At 41.4% G+C, this 27,868-nt stretch overlaps 1 protein-coding gene across 6 annotated transcripts in view; it reads left to right on the top strand.

The window, feature by feature from the left end:
- SPIDR (scaffold protein involved in DNA repair) overlaps positions 1-27,868 on the top strand; it is a 277,621-nt gene that overhangs the window by 98,798 nt on the left and 150,955 nt on the right. For all 6 annotated transcript variants that reach the window (XM_070802507.1, XM_019973800.2, XM_070802509.1 and 3 more), the window contains one exon: positions 13,137-13,237. In XM_070802507.1, coding sequence (XP_070658608.1) covers positions 13,137-13,237 — 101 coding nt within the window. The remainder of the gene's footprint in view (positions 1-13,136; positions 13,238-27,868) is intronic.

The following is a 27,868-nucleotide window of genomic DNA, read 5'->3' as shown; positions in this document are numbered from 1 at the left end:
ACTTTATAAAACAGTTTTTCTTTTTCTAAAAAAATCCAAATACCTAAAATGTTAATTTAAAAATATCTATTTATTAAAAAAAAAAATCTATTTATGTGGGAAGGAAGATTTATAGAATAGAATTGTAGTTCTGATGAGCAGTTATAGGGTCCTAATTTCTGGAGATGACTTATGGATTTGTTTATATAAGTTGAACATCCACTGTTTCAATCATAACCAGCTTATGTAACTGTTTTCCTTAATGGAGACTGGTTGGTTGGGTTTATCAAATTTTATTTAGTAACCATGTTCCAAGTGCTGTGTTTGACAGTTAATACAAGTAAATGACTGTTCTTGTTTTTGAGTGAGTTATATCTAAAGAGGGAAATAGAAATAAAGAGTATTGAGATTGCTTTTGTGATTGTAGTTGGCGAGAGCAAGGATTCACAGGCCTGATACTGGCTGGTGTGTGTGTGAAGAACCATAGAAGCTAGGCTACAGAGGGCCAGCAGAATGTGTGCAGGAGCACAGTAGAGTGTGTAAATGCACTAATGAAGAATACGGTTTGGGATCTGTTGAGGCTGTGTACTTCACGGAGGGCAAGTACAGCACACACCAAGGAGAGCCCAGTGATGGTGTTAGTGTTGGGTCAGTGGGGGAGGAGGCAAGGAGCTTGAGTTCTGGAAAGCAGTGTCACCTCTGCTAGAAGCTGCAGTTCAAAGCAGGAAAGGGGCAGGCACACGTTTGATCAGGCTTGATTGGGATCCAGTGTCTAAAAGAGATCCCAGAGGAAAAATGTGAGATGAGTTAGAAAATAATAGAGAAGACCCAGTGGAGACAGAGGTTAGGAATAATCGCTGTCCATATCCAGGGATGCAAATGGGAGAAGGAGACCTGTTTTGAATAAAGGAGCAGAGGGGAGACTAGAAGAATGTGACTGATCCAGTGCGATGGATATAGTCTGGTGATATGTCGATGCCTGTTCACTGTTGTTGTTTTTGACATAAAGTAAGACAGAATGCCTCATGCCCAGAGTGAAGAAGTTATTAAATACCCTTAAATGAGAATGATGTCGTAGTCTATTGAGAAAACAGGAAAGGAATCTAATTAAAGGGATTCAAATATCCTTTGCTCATGACTGAAGCAACTCCAGCAATATGCAAATAGTTGATTTCTTCTTGTGATTTCTAAGTGATAACTGAGAGATGTCTGTTTTGTGGTTATTCTTTCAGAGTTACTGTGTTGAAATACTAAGAGTGTGATTGGTGTGATTAGGGCTGTCTGTCTCAGGCATCAGACTGGAAGACTCTCTGTTGACACTAGGAGGAGCTTTACTGAACTTCCTGAAGGCCCATGGTTGCTGCCCGGAGCAGGTTTGCTGACCTGGTTCAGAAGCAGGGGAAAGGTCACATGTTCGGCTCATAGGCTGTTCTGTTTAGAGCATCATGTTTTCAGTTGAGAAAATCTCTTAACTAGTTGTCTAGTAATGATGAAAGAAAGACTTGTTGAAGTGAACTTTTATGAAAATGCTGTGGATACAGACATCTTGATAATCTTCACAGGGAAGGGTCACAAGCCATTGTCACAGAAGTTCAGCTGGGGATGGGGTGGGGGGCAGTCTGTGGAAAATGAAACTGCAGTGAGGAAAAAGGTGGGTGTAGCACAAATGTAGCACAAATAAAATATTTATAAATGCGATTAAAAGGATTTTTTTCTTTTTTTTAAACCTCATAAGGACTAGCTAGCAAGGATCCAGTTAAGTAGTTGGCATTTCAAGGCTGGAGAACATTGGCCCTCTCTCTTGTGATTTGTCCGACAGGGAAATGTTAATTCAGCGTCTTTGGGCCTTCTTCCTTGTTTGTTTATTTTTTAAAAGTTATTTATGTATTTATTCATGGTGGTACCGGGTCCTGTTGCTCCATGTGGGCTCTCTCTACTTGCGTGGAGTGCGGGCTACTCTTTGTCGTGGTGCACAGGCTTCTTGTTGCAGTGGCTTCTCTTGTCGTGGAGCACGGGCTCTAGGAGCACTGTCCTCGGTAGTTGCGGCCTGTGGGCCCTGGAGGGTGGGTACAGTAGCTGTGGCACACAGACTCAGTTGTTCCTTGGCATGTGGAATCTTCCCGGACCAGGGATCAAACCCATGTCCCCTATGTTGGGAAGTGGGCTCTTATCCACTGAGCCACAAGGGAAGTCCTGTTTTTATTTTTGTTGATGCATGGCACTGTTTAAGGCATAACTAATGAAAGGCAATCTAGCACTGCTTTGATATTTTAGTTAGGTTGTCAATAATAAGGCCATATTTCACCAGTCTTACGGTCAGGTGTTTTTGTTTTTTTTTTTTGCAGTGCTTGCTATATTTGACAGAAAGCAAAACTTGAAGATATTATATAGTATGTTTATTTAAATTATTTTCTCTTTACCTGATTTCTTCACCTGGTAGAGTGTATTAAAAGTATGTGGTGATTCTTTTTCTGGAAATTAGTTAGAATGCTTTTGAATCTTTCTCTTTTTCATTTCACATTTTGTATAAGTGTTTAGCCTTGTTGAATTGATGCCAATCTATTTTTGGTACCAATTATTGGTACCAATTATTTTACATAAAAGGTAATTGGACTGTCTTAACTTGCCTGTGAAATCCCATGGATGGAGGAGCCTGGTGTGCTACAGTCCACGGGGTCGCAAAGAGTTGGACACGTCTGAGTGACTTCACTTTCACTTGAAAACTTTCATGCATTGGAGAAGGAAATGGCAACCCACTCCAGTGTTCTTGCCTGGAGCATTCCAGGGACGGGGGAGCCTGATGGACTGCCATCTATGGGGTTGCACAGAGTTGGACACCACTGATTTGACTTAGCAGCAGCAACTTGCTTAGTGAATTTATGAGATCCTCACCATAGACCCCACCCTGGCTCAGCAACATGCAGTTTGCATGTTGGAGCAGAGAATTTGGATCCAGTATTTAGCACTTCAACTTCTAAAACTTTCACTGGAAGGACTAGCCCCCCACACACCTGGCTCTAAAAGCCAAAAGGGCTTGTGTCTATGAGACCCACCAGATTCTCAGTTCAGTCGCTCAGTTGTGTTCAATGCTTTGCAACCCCATGGACTGCAGCATGCCAGGCTTCCCTGTCCATCACCAACTCCCGGAGCCTACTCAAACTCATGTACATCCAGTTGGTCCTGCCACCAGACTTTAGCAGAGATATAGTTCTTAATGAACTTACCAAGACTCCCTGTGGCTATTCCTCTAGGGCTCAGCCCACAGTGAGCTGACAAAAACATCTCCCATTCTTTCTCCCAAAGAGGCCTATTTGCATATGATAAAAGCTGTTGCCTGAGGGTCAGTTCAGTTCAGTTGCTCAGTGTCCAACTCTTTGTGACCCCGTGGACTGCAGCACACCAGGCTTCCCTGTCCATCACCAGCTCCTAGAGCTTGTTCAAACTCATGTCCATCGAATTGGTCATGCCATCCGATCATCTCATCCTCTGTCGTCCCCTTCTCCTCCTGCCTTCAATCTTTCCCAGCATCAGGGTCTTTCCCAATGAGTCAGTTCTTCACATCAGGTGGCCAAAGTATTGGAGTTTCAGCTTCAGCATCAGTCCTTCCAATGAATATTCAGGACTGATTTCCTTTAGGATGGACTGGTTGGATCTCCTTGCAGTCAAAGGGGCTCTCAAGACTCTTCTCCAGCACCACAGTTCAAAAGCATCAATTCTTCTGTTTTCAGCTTTCTTTATAGTCCAGCTCTCACATCTATACATGACTACTGGAAAAACCATAACTTTGAGTAGACAGACCTTTGTTGGCAAAGTAAGGTCTCTACTTTTTAATATGCTGTCTACCTACAAGACCTTCTAGACCTAACACCCCCCAAAAAATGTCCTTTTCATCATAGGGGACTGGAATGCAAAAGTAGGAAGTCAAGAAATACCTGGAGTAACAGGCAAATTTGGCCTTGGAGTACAAAACGAAGTAGGGCAAAAGCTAACAGAGTTTTGCCAAGAGAATGCACTGACCATAGCAAACACCTTCTTCCAACAACACAAGAGAAGACGCTACACATGGACATCACCAGATGGTCAACACCAAAATCAGATTGATTATATTCTTTGCAGCCAAAGATGGAGAAGCTCTATACAGTCAGCAAAAACAAGACCAGGAGCTGACTGTGGCTTAGATCATGTACTCCTTATTGCCAAATTCAGACTTGAAGAAAGTAGGGAAAACCACTAGACCATTCAGGTGTGACCTAAATCAAATCCCTTATGATTATACAGTGGAAGTGACAAATAGATTCAAGGGATTAGATCTGATAGACTGAGTGTCTGAAGAACTATGGATGGAGGTTTGTGACATTGTACAGGAGGCAGTGATCAAGAGCATCCCCAAGAAAAATAAATGCAAAAAGGCAAAATCGTTGTCTGAGGACGCCTTGCAAATAGCTGAGAAAAGAAGAGAAGTGAAAGGCAAAGGAGAAAAGGAAAGATATACCCATTTGAATGCAGAGTTACAGAGAATAGCAAGGAGAGATAAGAAAGCCTTCCTCAATGACCAATACAAAGAAATAGAGAAAACCAATAAAATGGGAAAGACTAGAGATCTCTTCAAGAAAATTAGACATACCAAGGGAACATTTCATGCAAAGATGGGCACCATAAAGGACAGAAATGGTATGGACCTAACAGAAGCAGAAGATATGGAGGTGGCAAGAATAAACAGAAGAGCTATACAAAAAACAGCTTTATGACCCAGATAGCCACGATGGTGTGATCACTCACCTAGAGCCAGACATACTGTAATGCAAATCAAGTAGGCCTTAGGAAGCATCACTATGGACAAAGCTGGTGGAAGTGATGGAATTCCAGTTGAACTATTTCAAATCCTAAAAGATGATGCTGTGAAAGTGCTGTACTCAATATGCCAGCAAATTTGAAAAACTCACCAGTGGCCACAGGACTGGAAAAGGTCAGTTTTCATTCCAATCCCTAAGAAAGTGAAGTCATTCAGTCATGTCTGACTCTTTGCAATCCCATAAACTGTAGCCTACCAGGCTCCTCTGTCCATGGGATTTTCCAGGCAATAGTACTGAAGTGGATTGCCATTTCCTTCTCCAGGGGATCTTTCCAACCCAGGGCTCCAACCCTGGTCTCCCGCTTTGCCAAAGAATGCTCAAACTACTGCACAATTACCTGAGGATCAGGTTCTAATTTATCACACATCTTGGCTGCTGACTGCCATTCTCCTTGGATACATGGGAGGCCAGCAGGTGCCGTCTTCTCATTCTCTCTCCACATCGCTGTGGGTTGATGATGTCTCCTAGAAGAGGCTTGTGCACATGTCTGGCATTTTAGCTTTTGTGACTGCCACCCAGAGGACATACCTTGATTGCCTATGTCTGATGGCCAGCAGGACTGGCGTTTGCGGATTGAGCAGGACAGTAGCAAATAAAGAAGCAGTTCTTATCTGGCTATCCCCAAAGGGCTCAACACAGAGGGAGTGCACGGAATTGCCCAGCTCCCTGTATTTCCCTGCAGAAGTTTACTTGTGTTCTTTAAAAGGTGTTGACTGAGATTCTGCCTTTGGGACACTGATGGGTCTTGGCACACTCTCAACTTCCAGGACACTGAGAACAAAGAAGACATCTTGGATGTTCACAAAAGTTTGCGGGAACCAAGAACTCAGGCCTGGCTGAACAATAAGGTTGTTCTCCTAAACACATAGAGTCAAACAAAATGAAAAAATAAGAGAAATACATTAAAAAAAAGAAAACAATAGAAAACTCTGGAAACAGACAGAGGCATAAATGATTTGCCTGAAAAGAGTTCAAAAATAATAGTCCTAAGGATGCTCACTGAGGTCAAGAGAATAATGCAATAGCAAAGTGAAAATTTTAAGAGATAGAAGATATAAGAAAGTACCAAATAGAAGCCACAAAGCTGAAGAATGCAATAATTTCATTGAAAAACTGAGTGGAGGGTTTCAACGGCAGTGTAGATCCAGTGGAAGAATGAATCTGTGAACTCAAAAACAGGGCAGGAGAGTTCATCCAAACAGAGAACCAGAAAGAGAGAGGAATGAAAAAGACTGAAGATATCTTCAGGGACTTGAGATACCATTAAGTGGGCCAGTATTTCATTGTAGGGGTCTCAGAAGGAGAAGAGAGAAGCAGGCAGAAAGTTCATTCAAAGAAATAATGCCTGAAACTTACCTATGATGGGTAAAGAAACAAACATCTAGATCCAGGAAGTCTAGAAAATTCTTAGTAAGTTGAATCCAAACAGACCCATGTCAAAACATATAATGAAATTATCAAAAGTTAAGGTAAATCATTGTAAAAACAGCAAGGGAACATCAGTGTCTTATGTACCAGGAAACCAAAGTAAAACTATGAGTAGATTTTTAGCACAGCATTGGCAAACAAGAAGTGTGTGGCATGATATATCTAGTGTACTGAAGGGGAAAAAATGCCAACGTAGAATACTGTACCCAGCAAAATTGTCCTTCAGAGTTGAACAAGAGATGAAGCAAAAAAATTGAAGAAGTACATCTATTACACTAATCTAGCCTTACAGTAGGAGAAGGCAATGGCAACCCACTCCAGTACTGGGAAATCTGATGGACGGAGCAGCCTGGTAGGCTACAGTCCATAGGGTCACGAAGAGTCAGACACAACTGAGCAACTTCACTTTCACTTTTCACTTTCATGAACTGGAGAAGGAAATGGCAACCCACTCCAGTGTTCTCGCCTGGAGAATCCCAGGGATGGGAGCCTCGTGGGCCGCCGTCTATGGGGTCTCAGAGAGTCGGACGCGACTGACGTGACTTAGCAGCAGCAGCAGCCTTACAGTAAGTGCTAAGGGAGTTCCTCAAACTGAAAAGAGGGATGTTAAAAGTAATGGGAAACATGTCAGAATAAATCTCACTGGTAAATGTAAATATATCGTTATATTCACAATATTCTAATTCTGTTATAGTGGTGAGTAAATCACCTCTAAATATAGTATGAAAAAAAATTAAAGACAAAAATATTTAAAATTACTGTAACTACAGTGCTTTGTTTGGAGAAGGTGATGGCACCCCACTCTAGTACTCTTGCCTGGAAAATCCCATGGACGGAGAAGCCTGGAAGGCTGCAGTTCATGGGGTCGCTGAGGGTCGGACACGACTGAGCGACTTCACTTTCACTTTTCACTTTCATGCATTGGAGAAGGAAATGGCAACCCACTCCAGTATTCTTGCCTGGAGAATTCCAGGGACAGGGGAGCCTGATGGGCTGCCGTCTATGGGGTCACACAGAGTTGGACGAGACTGAAGCGACTTAGCAGCAGTAGCAGCAGCACAGTGCTTTGTTAATGGATACATAAGATAAAAGCATGTAAATTGTACCATCAAAAACATAAAATGTCAGAGTGGGATAAAGTAAATGTATAGAATTCTGGTAAGCATTTGAAACTAAGTTGTTATCAGCTTCAAGTAGACTGCTTTAAATACCAGACATATTATATAGCCTCATGGTAACCACAGAGTGAAAAACCTATAATAGATAACAAAGTTAAAGAGAAAGGAATCAAAACATACCATAGAGAAAAATCAACAAATTGAAATGAAAGGGACAAAGAGAAGACAAAAGGAACAAAGGGTTACAGAAAACCAGAAAGCAATGAACAAAATGGTGACAATAAATCCGTATTTATCAGTAATTACTTTTGGTGTAAATGGACTAAATTCTCCAATCAAAAGACAAAGAGTAGCTGAATGGATTTTTTAAAGAAAAGTCCAACCAAATGCCGCTTGTAAGAAACTTCACCTTTAAGTAGAGAGAAAGAGACTGAATGTGAAGGGATGGAAAAAAATATTCCATGAAAATGGAAACCTAAAGAAAGAGGGGTAGCTCTACTTGTACCATACTGTATAGGCTTTGAACCCAGAACTATAACAAGAGGCAAGGGAAATCATTTCATAATGATGAAGTCAGCAGTGCACGAACAACCTAACTGCACTTCAAAGAATCATATTAAGAAGAACAACTAGGCCCAAAGTTAGTAGAAGAAATAGTAAAAATCAGTAGGGAAATATATGATATAGATTGAAAAGACAATTGAAAAGATTTGTAGAAATGATTAATGTTTTGAAAAGCTAAACAAAATAGACACACACTTACCTAGATACAAGAAAAAAGGAGAAAAGTCTCGAAACTGGAACTAAAAAGGGAGTCATTATAAGTAATACCATATAAATAGAAAAAATTATGATAGGTACTATAAACAATTATATACCAACGAATTGGACAACCTAGAAGAAATGGATAAATCCTAGAAACATTGACCTACCAAGACTGAATCAAGATAAAATTAAGAATTTGAATGGAGGAACTACTAGTGAGATTGAAAGAAAGTGAGTTGCTCGGTCCTATCTGACTCTTTTCAACCCCACCGTCCTTAGCCCACCAGGCTCCTCTGTCCATGGAATTTCCCAGGCAATACTGGAGTGGGTTGCTCTTCCCTTCTCCAGGGGATCTTCCCTCCCTGGGGATGAAGTCTGGGTCTCCTGCACTGCAGTCAGATTCTTTACCATCAGTAATCAAAAACCTCACAACAAAGAAAAATCCAGGAACAGATGGCTTCACTATTTAATTCTGTCTCATAGTCAATAAAGAATTAATGCCAATGTTTTTCAAACTCTTTCCAAGGACAGAAAAGGAGGGAACAACTGCAAACTCATTTTACATGGCCCTGATATGGAAATCAGACAAGGACACCTGAAGAAAAGAAAATTATAGATCAATATCCCTAATGAACATGGACACAGAAATCCTTAATAAAAGTATTGGCAAATCAGGTTCAACAATATATTAAAAGGATTATGTACCATGATCAATTGGGATTGATTCTAGAGATTCAAGGATTGTTCACACTTCACAAATCAGTCAACATGATATATCACATTAATAAGATAGACAAAAAAATCATATCATTTCAATAGACGCAGAAAATGTTTTTATAGATATCAACATCCGTTTATGAAAAAAACTTCCAACAAACTGAGTGTTAAGGAACATACCTTAACGTTGTAAAAACCACAAAGTGCAAACCCACAGCAGACATCATACTTGACAGCGAAAAGGTCAAAGCTTTTCCTCTAATATCAAGAACAACAAGGATGTTCATTCATTCTTGTCACTTTTATTTAACACAGTACTAAAAGTCCTAGCCCCAGTAATTAGGCAAGAAAGAGAAATAAAAGACATCTAAATATCAGAAGAGTTAGAGCTTGTCTTATTTACAGATGGCATGATACTATACAGGAAAACCCAAAGACTCACTAAAAAAACTGTGAGAAGTAGTAAATAAATTCAGTAAAGGATACAAAATCAATATAGGCCTACTTCTTTTTTTGTGTGCTTTGCTTCATTGTATTTTGCAAGTATTGTGTGTTTTTGTTTTACAGATTGAAAGTTTGTGGCAACCCTGTGTTTTTCTGCCATTTTTAGTAGCATTTTAAAATTAAGATATATACATTTTTAAGACATAATGCTGTTGTACATTTAATAGAGTACTGTGTAGTGTAAACTTAATTTTTACATGTATAAGGAAACCAAAAAGTTTATTGTGATCTGCTTTATTATGATAATAAATTCACTGTGTTGTTCTGGAACCAAGTCCCTAGTATCTCTGTGTACAAAAATCCGTTGCATTTCTCTATGCTAACCACAAACCTATCCAAAATAAAAATTAAGAAAGAAATCCTATTTTACAGTTCCATCAAAAAGAATAAAATACTTGGGAATAAATTTAACCAAGGAGGTAAAAAAAAAAAAAAAAAAACACTTAAAATTATGACATTGGTGAATGAAATTGAGGAAGACAAAAATAAATGGAAAGTTATTCTGTTCTCATGGATTGAAAGAATTAATATGGTTAAAATGTCCATACTACCCAGAGCTATCTACAGAGCCAGTGCAACCCCTATCAAAATTCCAATCCTAAACTTTATGTGGATCCACAAAGACCCCAAATAGCTAAAGCAATCTTGAGAAAGATGAGCAAAGTTAGAGGCATCACACTTCCAGATTTCAGGCCGCATTACAAAGTGGTAGTGGAGCATGATAGAGTCCAGGAGTAAACCTGTGCACATATGGTGAGTTAACTCATAACTGTGGAGCCACAATATACTATGGATAGAGGGTAGTCTTTTCAGTAATGTTGGGAAAATTCGACAGCCACATACAAAAGAATGAAACTGAACCCCTGTCTTACACCACTCATTAAAGCAACTCAGGTGTTAGACTTCAGTGGAAGACCTGAAAACGTAGAAGTCCTAAATGAAAACATAGGTGGTAATCTCCTTCACCTTGGTCCTGGTGATGGATTTTGGGGATTTGACACCAAAACAAAATCTAAAAAAGCAAAAATAAGCAAGTGGAATTTTTCAAAATAGAAAGCTTCTGCAGAATAAAGGAAACCAGAAGCAAATGAAAAAGGCAACCTACAGAATGGAAAAAAATACTTGTAAATTATTTCTGATAAAGGTTAATATCCAAAACACATCATTAACTCATGCAACTCAATAGCAAAAATATCAAACCATCAGCTTTTAAAAATGAGCAGAAGAATTGAATAGACATTTTCCAAAGAAGACATTCAAATGACCAAAGATGTGAGAAAAGGTGTTCAACATCAGTCGTCATCAGGGAAATGCAAGTCCAAGTTCACTGAGATGCCACCTAACACCTGTCAGAATGACTGTCATTAAAAAGACAAGCAATGACAAGTGCTGGCCAGGATGCAGAGAAACGGGAACACTCGTGGGCTGTTGGTGCGAGTGTAAATGGTGCAGCCACTAAGGAAAACAGTATGGAGGTTCTGAGGAAACTGAGTAGATTCTTCCATACTATCCAGCAGTCCCACTTCTGGGAATGCATTCATGCGAAAAGAGTGCAAACTTATAGTCATAAAGTGAGTAAGTTATGAGGATCTGATGTAAACATGGTGACCGTTATTCAGAACACTACATTGTACAACTGAAATTTGTCAAGAGTGGAATTTAAATGTTTACATCAAAAAAGATAAAATATAAACATGTGATCTATCAGCTGAGTAAATGGGGGAGGATCCTTTCACAGGTATACATATATCAAGTCACCACTGTATATTCCGTATGTACTTTACAAATTCATTTGTCAAATATGTCTCAATAAAACTGAAAAAGAAAAAAATTATTTTGCATATATTATAGCAGAGCCTTATTGAATCTTTTTTTTTTTTTTAAAATATACAAGAGATTTTTTACTGGAATTGTGATTGTTGACTAGAGATCATGGTGTTTCCATTCCTGAGTTCTGGTCTACCTGCTCAGAATTCCCTGCAGGAATTCTTGGAACAGAGGAATCCTGTGACCAAAGCCTGGGAGGGAATGTAGGTTCTCTCTTAGGCTTCAGATGCTCCCACATGTGACAGAGGACAGTTTTGCATTCATTCATTTTCACTCCTGATTTTTACCTTTCAATCCTAAGTTCACTTGTAAGATAATGCTTTCAGACTGTATGTTCTTTTTTTTTTCCTTCTCCCTTAAAGTCATAAGTTTGCAAACAAACATTTGGTAAATAATTAGGTCGTTGTGCAGAGAACACGGTCTTCTGCTTTTCTATGTATTCTTAGTATCTTTAAGTAGCAGGTATTCCTGAAGAGGCAGTAGGTGTGTCACTGAGTCTTGAGCTTGTGATCTCTGGAGCCAGACCGCCTGGTGTTCACCAGCTGCGCCCCTCAGCAGATGTCTCACCTTGCACAGTGTTGCACTCTCAGTGCTTCTGTTTGTCCTGTGTCATGTGAGGATGCCAGTAGTGCCTGCTTAGTCACTTCATGTGAACAGAATGATCTGAAGAAAGGCTTACGTATATATAAAGTAGAGATGCTTTGGCATATATATGATTGTGAGAATTTTTAAAAATTTCCTGTAATATATACTGCTCTCTCACACACATATTCAGAAATAATAAGTGCCTGTAGAAAAAAACCCTACCTAATAGGAAAATGAAGTAATTTGTAGTGATAATATATATAATGTTTATTAAAATGAGGTCTTTTAGTCATTGTGGAAAGAGTGTAGGGTGCAAGTAAAAATCTAACAGAGTCAGTAATGGCAGTGACAACCATTTCTTGAAGATTGACTAAATGCCAGACACAGCATCCTTTCTGTTTCCTCATCTGGCTGGTTATACAATATTGGAGAATTTTCCTGATCTCTCTTTAAGCTCTGACTTTTTTCATGTATGAGGTGGGTATTGATATCTGTTGTTTCTACATCAAAGGAATATTATTAGAATAAAATGAAATAATGAGAAATGATCAGTGAACATAATTTTATGAGATAATAAATAATTGATGACTTACATAGTCAAATGGTGATTAACAGCTGATCATGGTTTCTCTTGTGGTCAGAGATATGTTAGGAATTGCTGACTCTTCTGAATGTAGGTAGTTCATGGAAAAACCCAAATGAGCTTTATAATTTATCTGTATGTCTATTTATTCATTGATAGATCGGGTCTCTTGTGAAGTGCCTGTGTATCCTTTATTATTAGTCATCTTCCTGCCATTCATGGAAGTTTTTTCCTTTGTATAATGTTGGCTGTATTTACAGTTAATACTCACTTATCTCTAGGTCAAGTAATGAGCTCATACCCAGATCCTCTTATGTGAGTGTTCTGCCTGTCAACTGGGTGCAGGTTTTATTCTTGATTACAACTCTGAACCCATTTTACACTTATCTTTTTGCCCATCTGTGGATTAGACTATAAGGTCCACCGTGGTGTGGCTTGTTGCCTTCTTCACATCCTTGGCACCTGTGCTTGGCTCGGCATAGCAGGAAACACATAATCGGTATATATGTATGGAGTAAGTTAACTAAGAAAGAGTAGTCAGAAAGTCAGACTCATCTCAGAGGAGCTCACATTTCTAAGAATCAGAAAACTGATCATCCAAGAAGTCTTAAAAAAGGAGATCACTAACGTAGAAGGATTTGACCTGTAGGAAGAGAATGTAATGCCAAATGAGTTAAAACTTGCATGCCCTGATTGGAGGGTATAAAGTATAAATGTTCCAACTGTTCTGAAGCTTTTCTTTTCACTAAACTTAATACATTATAATTTGTTGAACAGAGGCGGGCTAGCAGAAAGACTAAATGGACTGCAGAATCGAGAGAGATCCACCATTTCTTTGTGGAGACATCAGGGTCTTTCTTACCAAAAGACACTTTCAGGTAAGGCTTGCACTGGTATATGTGAGTAAAGAATATGCCAGGTAAAAGTATTTTTACATTAAAATATATACATTACTATTTTTACCCCTTTTTCTCTAGGTGCCAAAGATCTGAGTTGGAGGGTTCTATATTATATCTGTTTCTGCTTTATCTGTTTCAGTAGCTTTCTGATTGTTGTGACTGTGACCCATAGTAAGCAGTACATCTTACTGCATCTCATAATACACACACCTGAAATAGACATTCAGTAAACACTAACCTAACATTTACACATAATAACTCATACACAGACACACACCCGAAACATTCACACATATCATTCACACACACACACACACCTGAAACAGATGTTCAATAAACACTAACTTCAATAGTATCCCAAGTCCTTGTCTCACTAAATTGATGTAGAACCCTTCTAATGAGGTGTAGTATGCAGCTTAAAAGTTGCTACTTCAACTTCTCATTAAAGTGAATTAACCAGATGGTCAAGCATAGAGCTGAGAAAGTACGTTCTGGAGGTTGGACAAGAAAAATACCAGGTAAAACAAGTATGACTGGGTGCTGAGACTGAAGGGAACAGATGAGCTTTTGTTTGGCTCATCAACACCAGATAGCTTATTTGGAATCTTCCTTTTGTTTTCTTTTCTTTCATTTGAGAATAGAGGGTACTTACTGATATGATGAGTGAAAGAGAAAAGCAAAATAAAAAAACAGGCAAAAATTGTCTATTAATTGAAAACATGAATAAGACCAACTCCAATAGATTGTTCTTTTAGAAGTCTTTGTATTTAAGAATTTGGATTTTGTTTTTCTCTTTGATGAATTTCTTATTTTTCAGACCTATGAATCCTCTCCTTGATATTTGTAAGAAGTTGTGTCTTTTTCTTTACTTTTGGTACACCTCACTGTAGGTGTATATTAGGAAGAACGTCTCACTGTTTGGTGTTTTGTTTCCTTTGTGGGCTGGCAGAAGACTTTTTTTCCTTTCAATATAAAAAAGTATTTTCTCACTTCTGTATGTTTATAGCAACTGGTAAATAAGAGAAAAACTTGTAAATATTAAATAGAGGTAATTCCCTTTCTCCCCAATCCCAGGAACTGCCATGTAGTGAACAGCTGAAATTCAGGGATGGACTCATGGGGTATCTCTGTGACGAAACCCTCTGAGCCTAGAGCCTATTATACAGAGTGAAGTAAGTCGGAGAAAAACAAATATTTTTTATTAACACACATATGTGGAATCTAGAAAAATGGTACTGATGAACCTATTTGCAGGGAAGAACTGGATACGCAGAGAATGTACTTGTGGACATATTGTGGGGAAGGAAAGGGAAGTATGAATTGAGAAAGTAGCATTGACATATATACACTTGGTGAAGGCAATGGCACCCCACTCAAGTACTCATGCCTGGAAAATCCCATGGACGGAGGAGCCTGGAAGGCTGAAGTCCATGGGGTCGCTGAGGGTCGGACACGACTGAGTGACTTCACTTTCCGCATTGGAGAAGGAAATGGCAACCCACTCCAGTATTCTTGCCTGGAGAATCCCAGGGACAGGGGAGCCTGGTGGCTGACGTCTATGGGGTCGCACAGAGTTGGACACGACTGAAGCGACTTAGCAGCATATACACTAGCACGTGTAAAACAGAGAGCTAGTGGGAAGCTGCTGAATAACACAGGAAGCCCAGCCTGGTGCTCTGTGATGACCTAGAAGGGTGGGATAGGGGGAGAGAGGGAGAGGCTCAAGAGGGAGAGGAGATATATACATATATAATTATGGCTTATTTGCGTTGTTGTACGGCAGAAACTATCACAACATTCTAAAGCAATTATCCTCCAATTAAAAAATATTTTTAAAACTGAGGTTGATTTTCCCAGTGAGGCAGTTGTTACAACGCTGAGTAACAAGATGCTCCTTGTCCTTGAGCATCATTAGCTGTGAGCACTCAGAAGTTTCATCTCCAGGGGCAGAGTGGGTCCCCTGGGCACTGCTCCTGGAGCCCTCCTCTCCCTTTGCTGTGCCCCTGAGGCACAGGAAGCGTCCAGAGTAGTGGCTCCTGTGGAGTGGGTCTCCCTCGGCCCTGCTGGAGCAAGAAGCCAGAAATCTGGCCCCTGCCTCTTTCTCACTGCTTCCCAGGGACCCCTCTAAGACTCAGGAGGCCCCTGAAACAGGGTCGTGTTCAAGACTCCCCACTTGAGTGGTCAGGACAGGAAGAAGAAATGACAGGGCCAGCATTTTCTACACAGTGATGGTGGTGTGAGCCCGAAGACCAGGGATTTTGTGTAGATGTGTGTTGTCTCCTGTGTTGTGCTGTGCTTAGTCGCTCAGTAGGGTCCGACTCCTGACCCCATAGACTGCAGTCTGCCAGGCTCCTCTGTCCTTGAGGCTTCTCCAGGCAAGAATACTGGAATAGGTTGCCATGTCCGTCTTAATTTCTTCATTGCAGTATTTTCTCATAAATAAAAAGTGTCTTGGTGTTAGTAAATGGTTGATTATTTCTGCCAAACCTAGTTAGTTGGTAAACTAAGATCCTTCAATTACTTGAAAAAAATACTTGATAGAAAATACATATGACTTGGTCTAAGTATTCTAATATTGAGAGCTTAAAGCTAGGAAAGAGAGGCATGTGGTTGGCTGTTTATTTAATTTGTCTGATTTTTGGCAGTATTGTGCCTGTTAAATTTTGGTTTCTGTGAAGATGTGGGGTTTTTGACATAATATGACAAGTTTAAAAACAATACATGTTTGTTCAGATTTATGGAATGATAATGACATGGCCTGAAACAGGTTGCAGTTTCCTAGTTCCAAGTCTTAAACTCATTTAAAATGTTTTCTTCAACTCCTTGGTCTATCTTAGTTATTTACCCTTTGCTTCAAGTGAAGGGACCCTGCCTGTGACCTGCTCAGTGTGGGTCAGCTCCAGGATGCTGAGGAGGTCTAGCTGCAGTTCTTTTTCCTAACTTCCGCTTTCCTCTGGGGTCAAGGGAGCTGCCTCTGGAGTATTTCTAGCTTCCCTCTGACCAATAAAACCAGAAAGCCGATTAGTGTCTAAGCTTTATTTTTTCCACTTTTTATATCCAAACCCACATTTAGGTACGGCAGTGGTATTTAATATTGCTCTTTGTAGTCATGGGCAAGAGGAACTCACATTAATTCTCTTTGAGTTATTTAAGTCAGGAAACAAACAATGATACCAGTTTACCCACTGTTAGAACTGTGACTTCATGTCCCAAATGACTGTAATTTCCAGTGATCATTTTAAGTGTAAGTTAGTAGAAAAGAGTTCATATGATCAAGTTATTTCATAATTATGTTAAAGTATTGATGGGACCTGAGAGAGAGAGGAAAGGATACTGACACCAAACCCAACTCTCTAGCTACTGTGTGTCAGTCCTTAGCTGTTTCTGCTTCATCTATTTTTCATCTCTTGTGAGTTTTTCTACCTAAAAACCCATGTAATGAGATTTGGTGGCACAGCAGAATTAAATGATGCTTTCAGATTCCCTGCAAGTTTATTTAATCTGTGCTTTCTCCATTTCTTTTTACACGAAAAGAAAAACAGTAATTCTACAGATTCTTTTCTCATAGATCTGAGGTTTAAAAGAATCTTTATTTCTGTTTTCTTTTGTAAATTATCCAAAAACAAGACTGCAAAGTTAGCCCATTCTAAATGAATTATATAGTGCGTAATACACATTTGCTGTTGAATTCCACATGTGGCTCAATGAATAAAAATTCATTCATAGAGTTAAATTGGGACCTCATTAATGACAAAAATTATCTGTATGTTCAAAATGCTAGTTGTGACCTTTAGAAAAGCGTTGATCTTGGCAAGGCAGCACTCCCTTTGGCTTGCTCAGGCAATTGTCGTTTTACCCTCCAGCCTAGTTCAGTATCGTGTCGGCCTTCGTCCTGATGTGAAATCTTGAGTGTGTCATCGTAACCTTTTCACCAGTCTATCTTTCCAAACTCTGTGAGCTCATTTTTACTTTCAGGGAGGTTGTAATTTCCACTTGGGACCTTGGTGCCTGAAGGAGTCTGCTTGAAAGTAGGAGTCCAGGCTTGACTGCCTGTGTCTCCCCGGAAGATGGTGAGGAAGGGGAGTGAGCCAGCCGACTTGGCGGCTCATAAGTGTTGTTGCAGGATGGTGGTCTTAGAGTGTGCGGCTGCTTATCACACAATGCTCCTAAGCTTTCCGAACACATTCTGTTACAAAATAGGAAACTTTTCAACATGCGTGCAGAATAAGTAAGTTCTTGGATTAGTAAAATGCCTTACAAAGTTTGGAAACTGCCTTTGTACTGTGACAGCGATTTACGAGGGTAGCAACTTGAGCACACCCGCTTCCATCCCCTGTGACGCTGCTCCATCTCCACCAGTATGCGGAAGTGGTCATTCCTCGGCGCTGTGTTCATGCAGCCTCACACAGCTGGTCGCCCTTCCTTCAGGGACACGCTCCTTCCTGGTCTGCCTCCTCCTGTGTACACTTTCCTCCTGTGTGACTCCTCCTCTGTGTGCAGCTTCAGCAGGTGTTTGTCAGGCTTCTGCCTTGACCTCTTCTGTTCTGTGTCCCCTTCCTGGATAATCTGGGATCTCCATTCCAACCACCCCCCCCCCCACTCCCAGGACTGCTGGGCAGTCTGGAAACTGCCCTGGCCCAGCACCATCACCACCGGCACCTCAGTGCCTGCACACCCAGCGGACCAGTGTGCCTGCCACCTGCTACCCCGGCCCATACACCAAGTGTCTTCCATGGGCTCTCTTTTTTTTTCCCCATGGTCTGTCTTGCACATGTTTTCAAGCCATCAAGTCCCTCAGTGCTGGTGATTCTTCCTCACAACTCTCTCAGGTCAGACCTCTTCAGCGATCCCATCTGCCACGAGCTCAGGCCCCTGTCCCCTTGTGCCTGGATTGCTGCGTCACTCCCGCCTGGTCTCCCTGTCCCTGCCTGTCTTCATTTTCAGCTTGTTGGGGTCATTATCCTAAGAGGCAAATCTGCTGTCACTTATCTGCTTTAAAACATGTCCATTGACTGCCTCTTGTGTTGGAGTAAGTGTCCATCACCGTCGGAGCCTGTGGTGTGAGCTTTCTTGGTCTGGGTCTTGGCCCACCCAACTAGTTATTTCTCACATACATACCACCCTGAGCCTGTCACAGCTGCCCTGCACCTGCCGTGTCTTTCATGATAGCCACTTGACCACCAGGCCCAGTACACTTTTCTCTGTTGGTAGTTACACTGCTGGCGTCCTGTTGTTCGGTAGGTATACCAAGTAAAGGTAAATCCTAGCTCTGCAAAGTGCCACAAGGATGTGCAGGGCTGACCCCAACCCTGAGCTGTGCCCGAGGACTCAGTAGGTGTTTATGAAGTAAATAAATGATGTCGGTGGTTTAAATTAAAAATTTTTCCATGACACCAGAGTACAGAAATGGTCCTAGCTCTGCTGAAGGAGCTGAAGGCCCTTGCAGGTCACTTGATCTGTGCGTCTTTCTTTCCTGAGAAAATTTGTCTTAGCCAAACCTTTGGTGATTTCTTCTTGAGATCCTGTGTTGCCATTGTCCACTGTTCTGGCATGAAGGCATCCTCCGAGTGCTCCCCCTCAGGCTCTCTGGTGATTGTATTCCCTGGTCTCTCCATGCATGCCCTTGGAGAGACGATAAACTTTTCTATATCATCTCATTTTAATCCTTCAGCTGATTGCTCTCCTTTGCCTCTCCTCCCTCTTAGGGTCAATTACAGTGTCCTTGGAAAGGGAATGGCACCCAAGACCGAAATACCTGCTCTTCTTTAGCAGTTGTGAATTCACTGTAATTCCTGCTGGAACGTACACTGCTCTAAGTATTGATACTGCCTGTGTGTGTGCTCAGTCATGTCCAACTCTTTTGTGACCCTATGAACTGTTGTCCATCAGGCTCTTGTCTATGGACTTTGCCAGGCAGGAATACTGGAGTGGGTTGCCATTTCCTCCTCTAGGGGATCTTCCCGACCCAGGGTTAGGGTTATGGATTGCCAGGCAGATTCTTTACCACTACACCACCTGGGAAGCTTGCCTATTTTGACCCAATTTAAAGTGGCTTAACTAAAAAAATAAAAAATAAAATGATAAAGTGGCTTAACTGATGGATTAGAAGTTCTTCACTAGAATATCCTTTATGAATAGTTCTCAGAGACTGGGAGGGGATTAGGGTTGCTATTGGAGTGAGTATCAAGAGTAACAGGGCCTTAGGGACACCCTGGATCTGTCCATACGTCAGTACACGTGTCTTTAGTTCTTTTGGCTGCAGGATTTTCAGTATGTTGGACTGCCAGTGAGTGTGCACTTTGCACAGATGCACACGCACTCTAGCCTCCCTCAGGATGGCTTAGAGAAGGTGGATATGAGCCCTGATTTCTAGAGGACTCTGCTAGTTAATAACTATCCAGAAGTAGTAATTGGCTGTTTTGTAGTTGGGTTCCTAAAATTTTTCTCAAGACATTTGTTTGCTTTATAGCTGATGTTAAATATATAAAAAATAGAGATATTTAACAGCCCTATGACCTTTTAAAAGTTGTTTTCAGTGTGATTTTTAAAATTTTTTATTTTGAGGAAATTGCTTTACAGTGTTGGGATAGTTTCTGCTGTATAATAGTGCAAATCAGTCATGATTGTACACCTATCCCTTCCTTCCTGCACCCGCCTCCTCTTCCCTCATCTGGCCCTCTAGGTCGTTGCGGAGCGCCGGCTGAGCTCCCTGCGTCATGCAGCAGCCTCTCACCGGCTGTCTGCTTTTCACAGGGCAGCGTGTATGTGTCAGTGCTGCCCCCTCAATCCGTCCCACTTTCTCCTTTCCCTACTGTGTCCACAAGTCTGTTCTATACATCTGCGTCTCCATTCCTTCCCTGCAAATAGGTTCATCAGTACTGTTTTTCTAGATTCCATCTATATGCTAACACATATATACATATAAGCAATGTTTGTTTTTCTCTTTCTGACTTCACTCCGTATCACAGGCTCTAGCTTCATCCCCCTCACTACAACTGACTCAAATTCATACTTTTTTTATGGCTGAGTAATATTCCATAGTATATATGTACCATATCTTCTTTATCCATTCACCTGTCAGTGGACATCTAGGTTGCTTCCGTGTCCTGGCTGTTGTAACTAGTGCTGCAGTAAACACTGGGATACATATGTCTTTTTGAACTGTGGTTTTCTCAGGATATATGACCAGTAGTGGGATTGCTGGGTCATATGGTAGTTTTATTCCTAGTTTTTTTTTTTTTTAAGGAATCTCCATACTGCTATCCATAGTGTCTGTATAAATTTACATTTCCACCAGCAGTGAAGGAGGGTCCCCTTTTTCCACACCCTCTCCAGTATTTATTGCTTGTGGATTTTTTGATGATAGCCATTCTGACTGCTATGAGGTGATACCTCTTTGCAGTTTTGATTTTCATTTCTCTAATAATGAATAATATTGAGTATCTTTTGAGCATCTTTTCATGAATTTATTGGCCATTTGTATGTCTTTTTTGGAGAAATGTCTAGTTAGGTCTTCTGCCCATTTTTTGAGTGGGCTGTTTGTTTTTCTGATATTGAGCTGTATGAGCTGCTTATATATTTTGGAGATTAATCTTTTGTCAGTTGTTTCATTTGCAATTATTTTCTCCCATTCTGAGAGTTGTCTTTTCATCTTGTTTATAGTTTCCTTTGCTGTGCAAAAGCTTTTAAGTTTCATTAGGTCCCATTTGTTTATTTTTGTTTTTATTTCCACTACTCTAGGAGGTGGGCAATATGATTTTTGAACACCATTTTAAAACACTGTTAGAACACTGTTTAGAACACTGTTTTCTGAGCCAAAAATACTACCTACAATACTATGAAGGAAAGTTTTTAAACAAGGAAGTTTTTCAATAAAGAAGACCTTGCTTTGGGTGTACTCAGAGTGGAAGGGTCAGTTTGCACATCAGGTGGTCCCACACACAGCTCCTTTGGAAATCTAACCCGTACTAGACCCTGTGTCAGCTCGGGCAGCCATAACTTAGTACCATAGACTGGGTGACTTGGCTAGCAGATGTTGTTGCTCAGAGCTCTTTAGGTGAAGTTCTGAAGTCAGGGTGCTGGCAAGACCTAGTTCTAGCGAGGCTCTCTTCCTGGCTTTTAGGCAGTTGCCATCTGGCTGCGTGCTTATGCAGAGAGAGAGAGATCTGGTTCTTTAGTTTCTCTTCTTATTTTAAGGGCACTTGGGCCATCTGATGCGAAGAGCCGACTCATTGGGAAAGGCCCTGATGCTGGGAACGGTTGAAGGCAAAAGGATAAGGGGATGACAGAGGGTGAGATGGTTGGGTGGCATTACCAACTCAAAGGGCATGACTTTGAGCAGGCTCAAATAGTGAAGGACAGGGAAGCTGGTGTGCTGCTGTCCATGGGGTTGCAAAGAGTCAGACACGACTTAGAAACTGAACAGCAACAAAGGACACTAATCCTTTAGAATTGGTGCCCCAATCCTTATGACCTCATTTAAGTTAGACCCTTCCTTAGAGGCCCCGTCTCTAACTATATCCACACTGGGAGGCGAGGGGGCTTCAGTGTATGAATTTTGAGGGACCAAAGCATTCAGTCTCAAATATCCTGCCCTAGCCTTCAACAGTTCATGTTCTTCTCACATTCAAAATGCATTCATTCTATCCCAACAGCCCCCAAACCCTTAAGCCTTTCCAGCATCGGCTCTATAGTCCAGAGTTTCGTCTAGATGTCTGAATCAGATGTAGGTGAGACTTGAGGTTCGATTCCAGCCTGAGACAGAATTCCTCAATAGCTGTGAGACCATAGTCATGTGCTTCTGGATACAGTGTGGTCAGGTATAGGACAGACATTGTCTTTCCACAGGAAGAAACAGGAAGGAAGAATGCAGTGATAAGTCCCAAGCAAGCCCAGAAACTACCAAGGGTCATTCTATTAATTTTAAAGGTCAAGGAAAATCCTCTTTGGTTCAGTGTTCTGCCACCCAGGCCCCCTGGAGGACGGTGTCACCCCCACGGCTCTGTTGGGCCTCTCACCGAAGGCTCTCTGTAGAGACACCACCCCTGGGGCGGAGAAGGGCATCTTCTCCCCACAAACCCAAGATGCAGCCCTGCCCTTGGAAGCACAGAAGGGAATACCAGCCCTGCCCTGGCCTTGTGGTGAGAGTGGCAGCCCTTAGGATCTCTGGGTGGCCTTTAGGGTCATCATTCCCTTTTTTGAAGGGTGACACATATTTGCAGGCTAGCTTTTCTGTCCTGGGAAGAAGCCTCACAGCCTTCCTTCATTTCCCGTGGTCTTTGTCTCCTCTGATGCAGACTGGTAGTGTCTGTGCTCACAGAATCTCTTTACTGAGTGATCGTTTAGCTACATCGTTGGGATCCTTGTCCCAGTATGCTTTTTCATTGTTTGGCAATATGGACAGGCTGAGAATTTTACAGATCTTCAAGTTTTGCTTCTTTCTGCCTTCTGCTGTGTGCTCACAGGCGAGGAGGGAGAGCCTCGCTGTGTCTCTTCTTATAAGGGTTCTGACCCTATTCTTGAGGGCTCTGTCTTGGCATAATCACCTCCCAAAGCTGCACCTCCAGGCACCATCACGTTAGGGACCTCAATATAAAGATTTTGTGGGGACAGAAACATTCGGTCCATAGCAGTCCCCTGTCCTCCGCTGTCCATGACTTGTTCCTTACGTCTGCTTGATACCTCACCAGAATCTCCTTTAACATCTGTATTCCTAATATGTACCTCATACTTCTCCAGTATCTGCCCACTGTCCAGTTACAAAGCTGCACCCACATTTTCAGATACTTGCTATAGCAGAAGCCTACTTCATGGTACCGAAATCTGTCTTACTCGGCTTTGGCTGCTGTACAAAATGCCGCAGACTGCAGGACTTAAACAGCAGACGTTTATTTTCTCACTGTTCTAGAGGCTGGAAGTTCAGGATTGAGGTGCCACCGTGGTCAGTTTCTAGAGAGAGCTGTCTTCGTGGCTTGGAGACGGCGGCCATCTGGGCATGTGCTCACAGGGCCTTTCCTCTCTGCTTGGCAAAGAGATACAGGAAGCTGTGGCTCTGTTCGCCCAAGGACCCTCACTAATCCTGTCACATCAGCCCCTCCCATGACCTCTTTCAACCTTAATTACTGTCTTGGAGGTCTGTCTCCAAATACAGCCACAGCGTGGGGTTAGGGCTTGCATACGTGGGTTTAGGGGGACACAGGCATGCTCTCCAGAGTGCTCCCTCTTCTCTGGTTTTGTATGGACTTTGCTGAGGGGTCTGTTGCTTTCCTGGAATTTCTGTATGCTTTTTCCTTACTTGAATTTCTTAAAAAATGAGACCTTCCATTGCTCATTTACCCTCTCCAGAACAGTGCAGGCTACCCCAGAGAACAGACCCTCTGACACAGCTGGTGGCCGCTCTGTGTCTCTGTGATCCCAGGGGCTGACGTGCTCTCTCCATTGTTCACATTGCTGGGGACTGTGATGGGCATCACAGCCTCTCAGGCCATGTTGTCTTGTCTGGTTCTTTTTTTTTTTTTTTCTTTTTAAGACTTGGGTTTCAGATTTCTGTTTCATGCTTAGAATTATTGTGGCTTTTGGAAGAGAATATTTTAAACTGGGTGAAAAGGCCAAAACAAAAAAAAAAATGTAGAATCAAGAAGTGAAAGCATAATTGTTTACAGTTCAGTAAGCAGTTGTGGTTAAGAAATGTGTCTGTTCATCATTGCCAGATGACTTAAAATTTTAAGGGGGAGCATAAGTTTTACAAAGAATAATTGTGCTTTTACAGGATTAAGATGTAAATTTCCTCAGAATTCAGTTTTTAGGTATTGTAATCTAGAACTCCTAGTTAGAGCTTTATGAATTTTATTGTGAAATTATCTGTGAAATGAATCTGATGGCAGCTTACAACATTTACTCAGAAACTAAAATTTTGATGTACCAAGCATTAGTAATAATATAATAATGCACTTGGGCATACCAGACCACCTTACCTGTCTCCTGAGAAACCTGTATGCAGGTAAAGAAGCAACAGTTAGAACTGGACATGGAACAAGAGACAGGTTCAAAATTGGGAAAGCAGTATGTCAAGGTTGTTTATTGTGACCCTGCAGAGTAACGTTTCTTAACTTAAATACAGAGTACATCATGAAAAATGTGGGGCTGGATGAATCACAGGTTGAAATCAAGATTGCCTGGAGAAATATCAACAGCCTCAGGTATGCAGATGATACCACTCTAATGGCAGAAGGTAAAGAGGAACTAAAGAGCCTCTTGATAAGGGTAAAAGAGGAGAGTGAAAAGGCTGGCTTGAAACTCAATGTTAAAAAAAGTTAGGATCCTGGCATCCGGTTCCAACACTTCATGGCGAACAGAAGAGGAAAAAGTGGAAGCAGTGACAGATTTTATTTTCTTGGGATCCCAAATCTTGAGGACGGTGAGTGTAGCCACGAAATTAAAAGACACTTGCTCCTTGGAAGAAAAACTAAATCTAGGCAGCAGCAGACATTACTTTGCTGACGAAGGTCCATCTAGTCAAAGCTGTCATTTTTCCAGTAGTCATGTACGGATGTGAGTTGGACCATAAAGAAGGCTTTCTAGTTGTTGTGCTGAAGATGGATCTTGAGAGACCCTTGAACTGCAAGGAGATCAAACCAGTCAATCCTAAAGGGAATCAACACTGAATATTCATTGGAAAAACTGATGCTAAAGCTGAAGCTCCAATTCTTTGGCCACCTAATGGTAAGAGCCAACTCATTGGAAAAGACCCTGATTCTGGGAAAGATTGAAGGCAAAAGGAGAAGGGGGCAACAGTAGATGAGATGGCTGGATGGCGTCACTAACTCAATGGACATGAAATTGAACAAACTCCGGGAGATAGTGAAAGACAGAGGAGCCTGGAGTGCTGCAGCCCATGGGATTGCAGAGTCAGACACGGCTTAATGACTGAACTGCAACAACAACAGTGCAGTTAAAGACTCAGTAACTGAACACTCACAGGCCTATACTGTTGCTGGGTGTTTGAGATCATTGGTAGAATCAGGCATTGTTGTAACATCTCAAAAGAAAAGATAGTACAGTTGTGTACAAATAAATACAATTCAACTTTCAGTATATATTAATGAAAATAAGCAGTGGTACAATAGAGTGAATAGATCAAATACCACTTGGATTTGATTTTTTGGACTGTAGTGTTTATTGCAGTTTATTTTGCGTCCCTTGGGTACACATCACTTCCAGTTGAGGGGAGGGAGGTCACAACCATCTTGGTCGGCAGTGAAATCAAGAACAGAAGAGAGGTCCCAAATTTCTTTACACCGATTTGTGTTGTTGGAATTCATTCAGCTCATACGTATTTCATTGGTATTTATCTAAGTACAGTGCAAAGTTAATGATTTAGTAGACAAAATTATTCATTTAATGTGTTAAAATCTTGGTAAGTAAGAGCTACAGTGATGACATAATGGAGATAAACTACTGAACGGGAAACAACTGTGGTCAGAGCATTCACCTGGGAGATGGTGATGAAGTGCTTTCTTAAACTGAGAGTATGGCAATAATTTAAAGCTTCTTGAGAGCTGTGGAACTTGAGGGCAGAGCAGGGAGAAGTAACTGGTTACAAAAGCATTTCTAAACAGTGGACCGTTGTTTGGGTTACTCAGTGGTTGGCCCCTGAAGCGTTCAAGAACAGGAATGGCTGTCATCAAATTTACGCGGAAAGAGACAGCTCTGGAAGGCCTTGGGATCGGGCCGAGCAGTCTGGTACCAGACTGAGGAGGTCAGTTGGGGCCAGGCTGTTGTAATAACTAAGAGACATCTCAGTCTTACTAAGCCTAACACTGATATCTTGATATCACTGTTGTCCCCTGTCCCTTGCCCATCACACACACGCCTGCTCCTCTGTCTGCACAGGAAGCCCCGATTTGCTCTACTGTCTTGCCCTCCCACCCCAGCCTGTGTGTGCACATGTGTGTTTTCATGTGTGCATGTGTAAACACATGTGTGTACATGAGGAGTGAGGACCGAGGGAAACATGATGGGCACCTGCTGATGATTTGGCCTGATGAAGAGAAAAAGTGCCAGTTTCAGAGAATAGTAGACATGTATTTTAAAGCCAGACTCTTTATAGGTTAGCCTGTTGGAATATCTGTGAAGACAAAGAGTAATAATATGGGGAAAATCCCAAATTACTCTGTGGTCAACATTTGGATAAGTAAATGGAACAAGTTAAAGTTAATGCAACCATTATGAAAGGTATTTCATAATAAAAAATTACAGATGTTTCTGTCTCAATAGGAGGATGATTTCAATATTTCTCCCCACATAGCAATTTGGCTCACTTGCTACTTTCTTTTATAATTTTTGTTAGTTTTTTGCATAGTATTTTTATGTAGGTATTCATGAAAGTTGTCCTCACAATATATATATTAATTCATCAATGTAACCCACTGAGAAAGATTGGAATTAACATGTATTGTAAATGGACTCTAGCCACCTGTATATTGCAGATAAATCAATTCAAGTATCAAATATCAAATTATATTATTTGCTTGATTGTTTTTAGACCTCTTGTTTATTTAAAAGCAAAGACTTTTTTTAGAGCAGTTAGGTGATAAAAATAAGTCTCTTATTGATGCATTCATTCAGCAGATGTTTGCCTGGAAGGCGCCTGTTTTCCCTTGTAGCGCGGAGCGTTTTGTCTGCTCAGCCCTGGTGGCGTATTTCCTGTGAGTGGTCTTCCCCAAGCCTTCCCCGCTCTGGTGCTGTGTTGCTGTCCGTACCCTCCATTTGGTCTTCGAGCTCTTCTTCCTCGGAGTTTGGTTTCTGTCAGATTACACTCTTCCTTACCAGTGTTGAAATCCTGACTGTGTCCTGCCAGTGAGAAGCCTCACTGGAGTCCATTTCTCAACCTGGTGTACCTAAAAAAAAAAAAATTGTTTTAAACAAGTCCAATGTTTTAGTATAATAAAACAGGGGTAAAAGCATCCTCAGTTTCCTGTCTTTCACTGGCATTTACCCTCAAGACACTGCTTCCAGGACTCATGAGAACACTGTTTTCTCACCTAACCCTAACCCCTGAGTCCTGCCAGTGATCCTCTCTGCCCTGAAGAAGTCATGTGAGCAGCTAACTTGTTCAGTTTTCTTACTGGTCAAAACGGGAGATTAGTATATTCCTTACCTATTTCATAGAGTTATTGTGGATCAGGTGCGAGAATATCAATAGATGTAGAAATGCCTTGGAAAGTCAGTGTTGTGACAGCGCTGTGATGACAGTGGCCGCCTCTGTTGCGCGGGTAGCAAACCAGGCCCTGCACTGTATGCTCTCCGTGTCTCTCGGTGTTTGCAGTGTTCTAGACAATAGCTGATACCATCTCCATTCTAAAAGGAGGGTTCTCATGAGAAAGATAAGTGTAGATAAGGCAGTTGAGGGTTTCTGAGGGAAGGAACACTGCCTGTGGCTGGGATTCAGGAAACACTTCCTTGACAACATAGATAGAAGCTTCGACCGAGTCTCAACAGGGCTTATGAAAAACTGTTGTCCCACCATCACAGAATAGCCTTTTTGTATTCCCCTCCATCTAATTGCAAAATTGGTCATTTGTAAAACCAGTATCTGCTGTGCTCGGATTG

This window comes from Bos indicus, chromosome 14, assembly GCF_029378745.1.
Source record: "Bos indicus isolate NIAB-ARS_2022 breed Sahiwal x Tharparkar chromosome 14, NIAB-ARS_B.indTharparkar_mat_pri_1.0, whole genome shotgun sequence".
In the NCBI taxonomy this organism is placed as follows: Eukaryota; Metazoa; Chordata; class Mammalia; order Artiodactyla; family Bovidae; genus Bos; species Bos indicus.
Note: the sequence above shows the minus strand (reverse complement) of the source record. Positions and strands in the feature narration are given on the sequence as shown.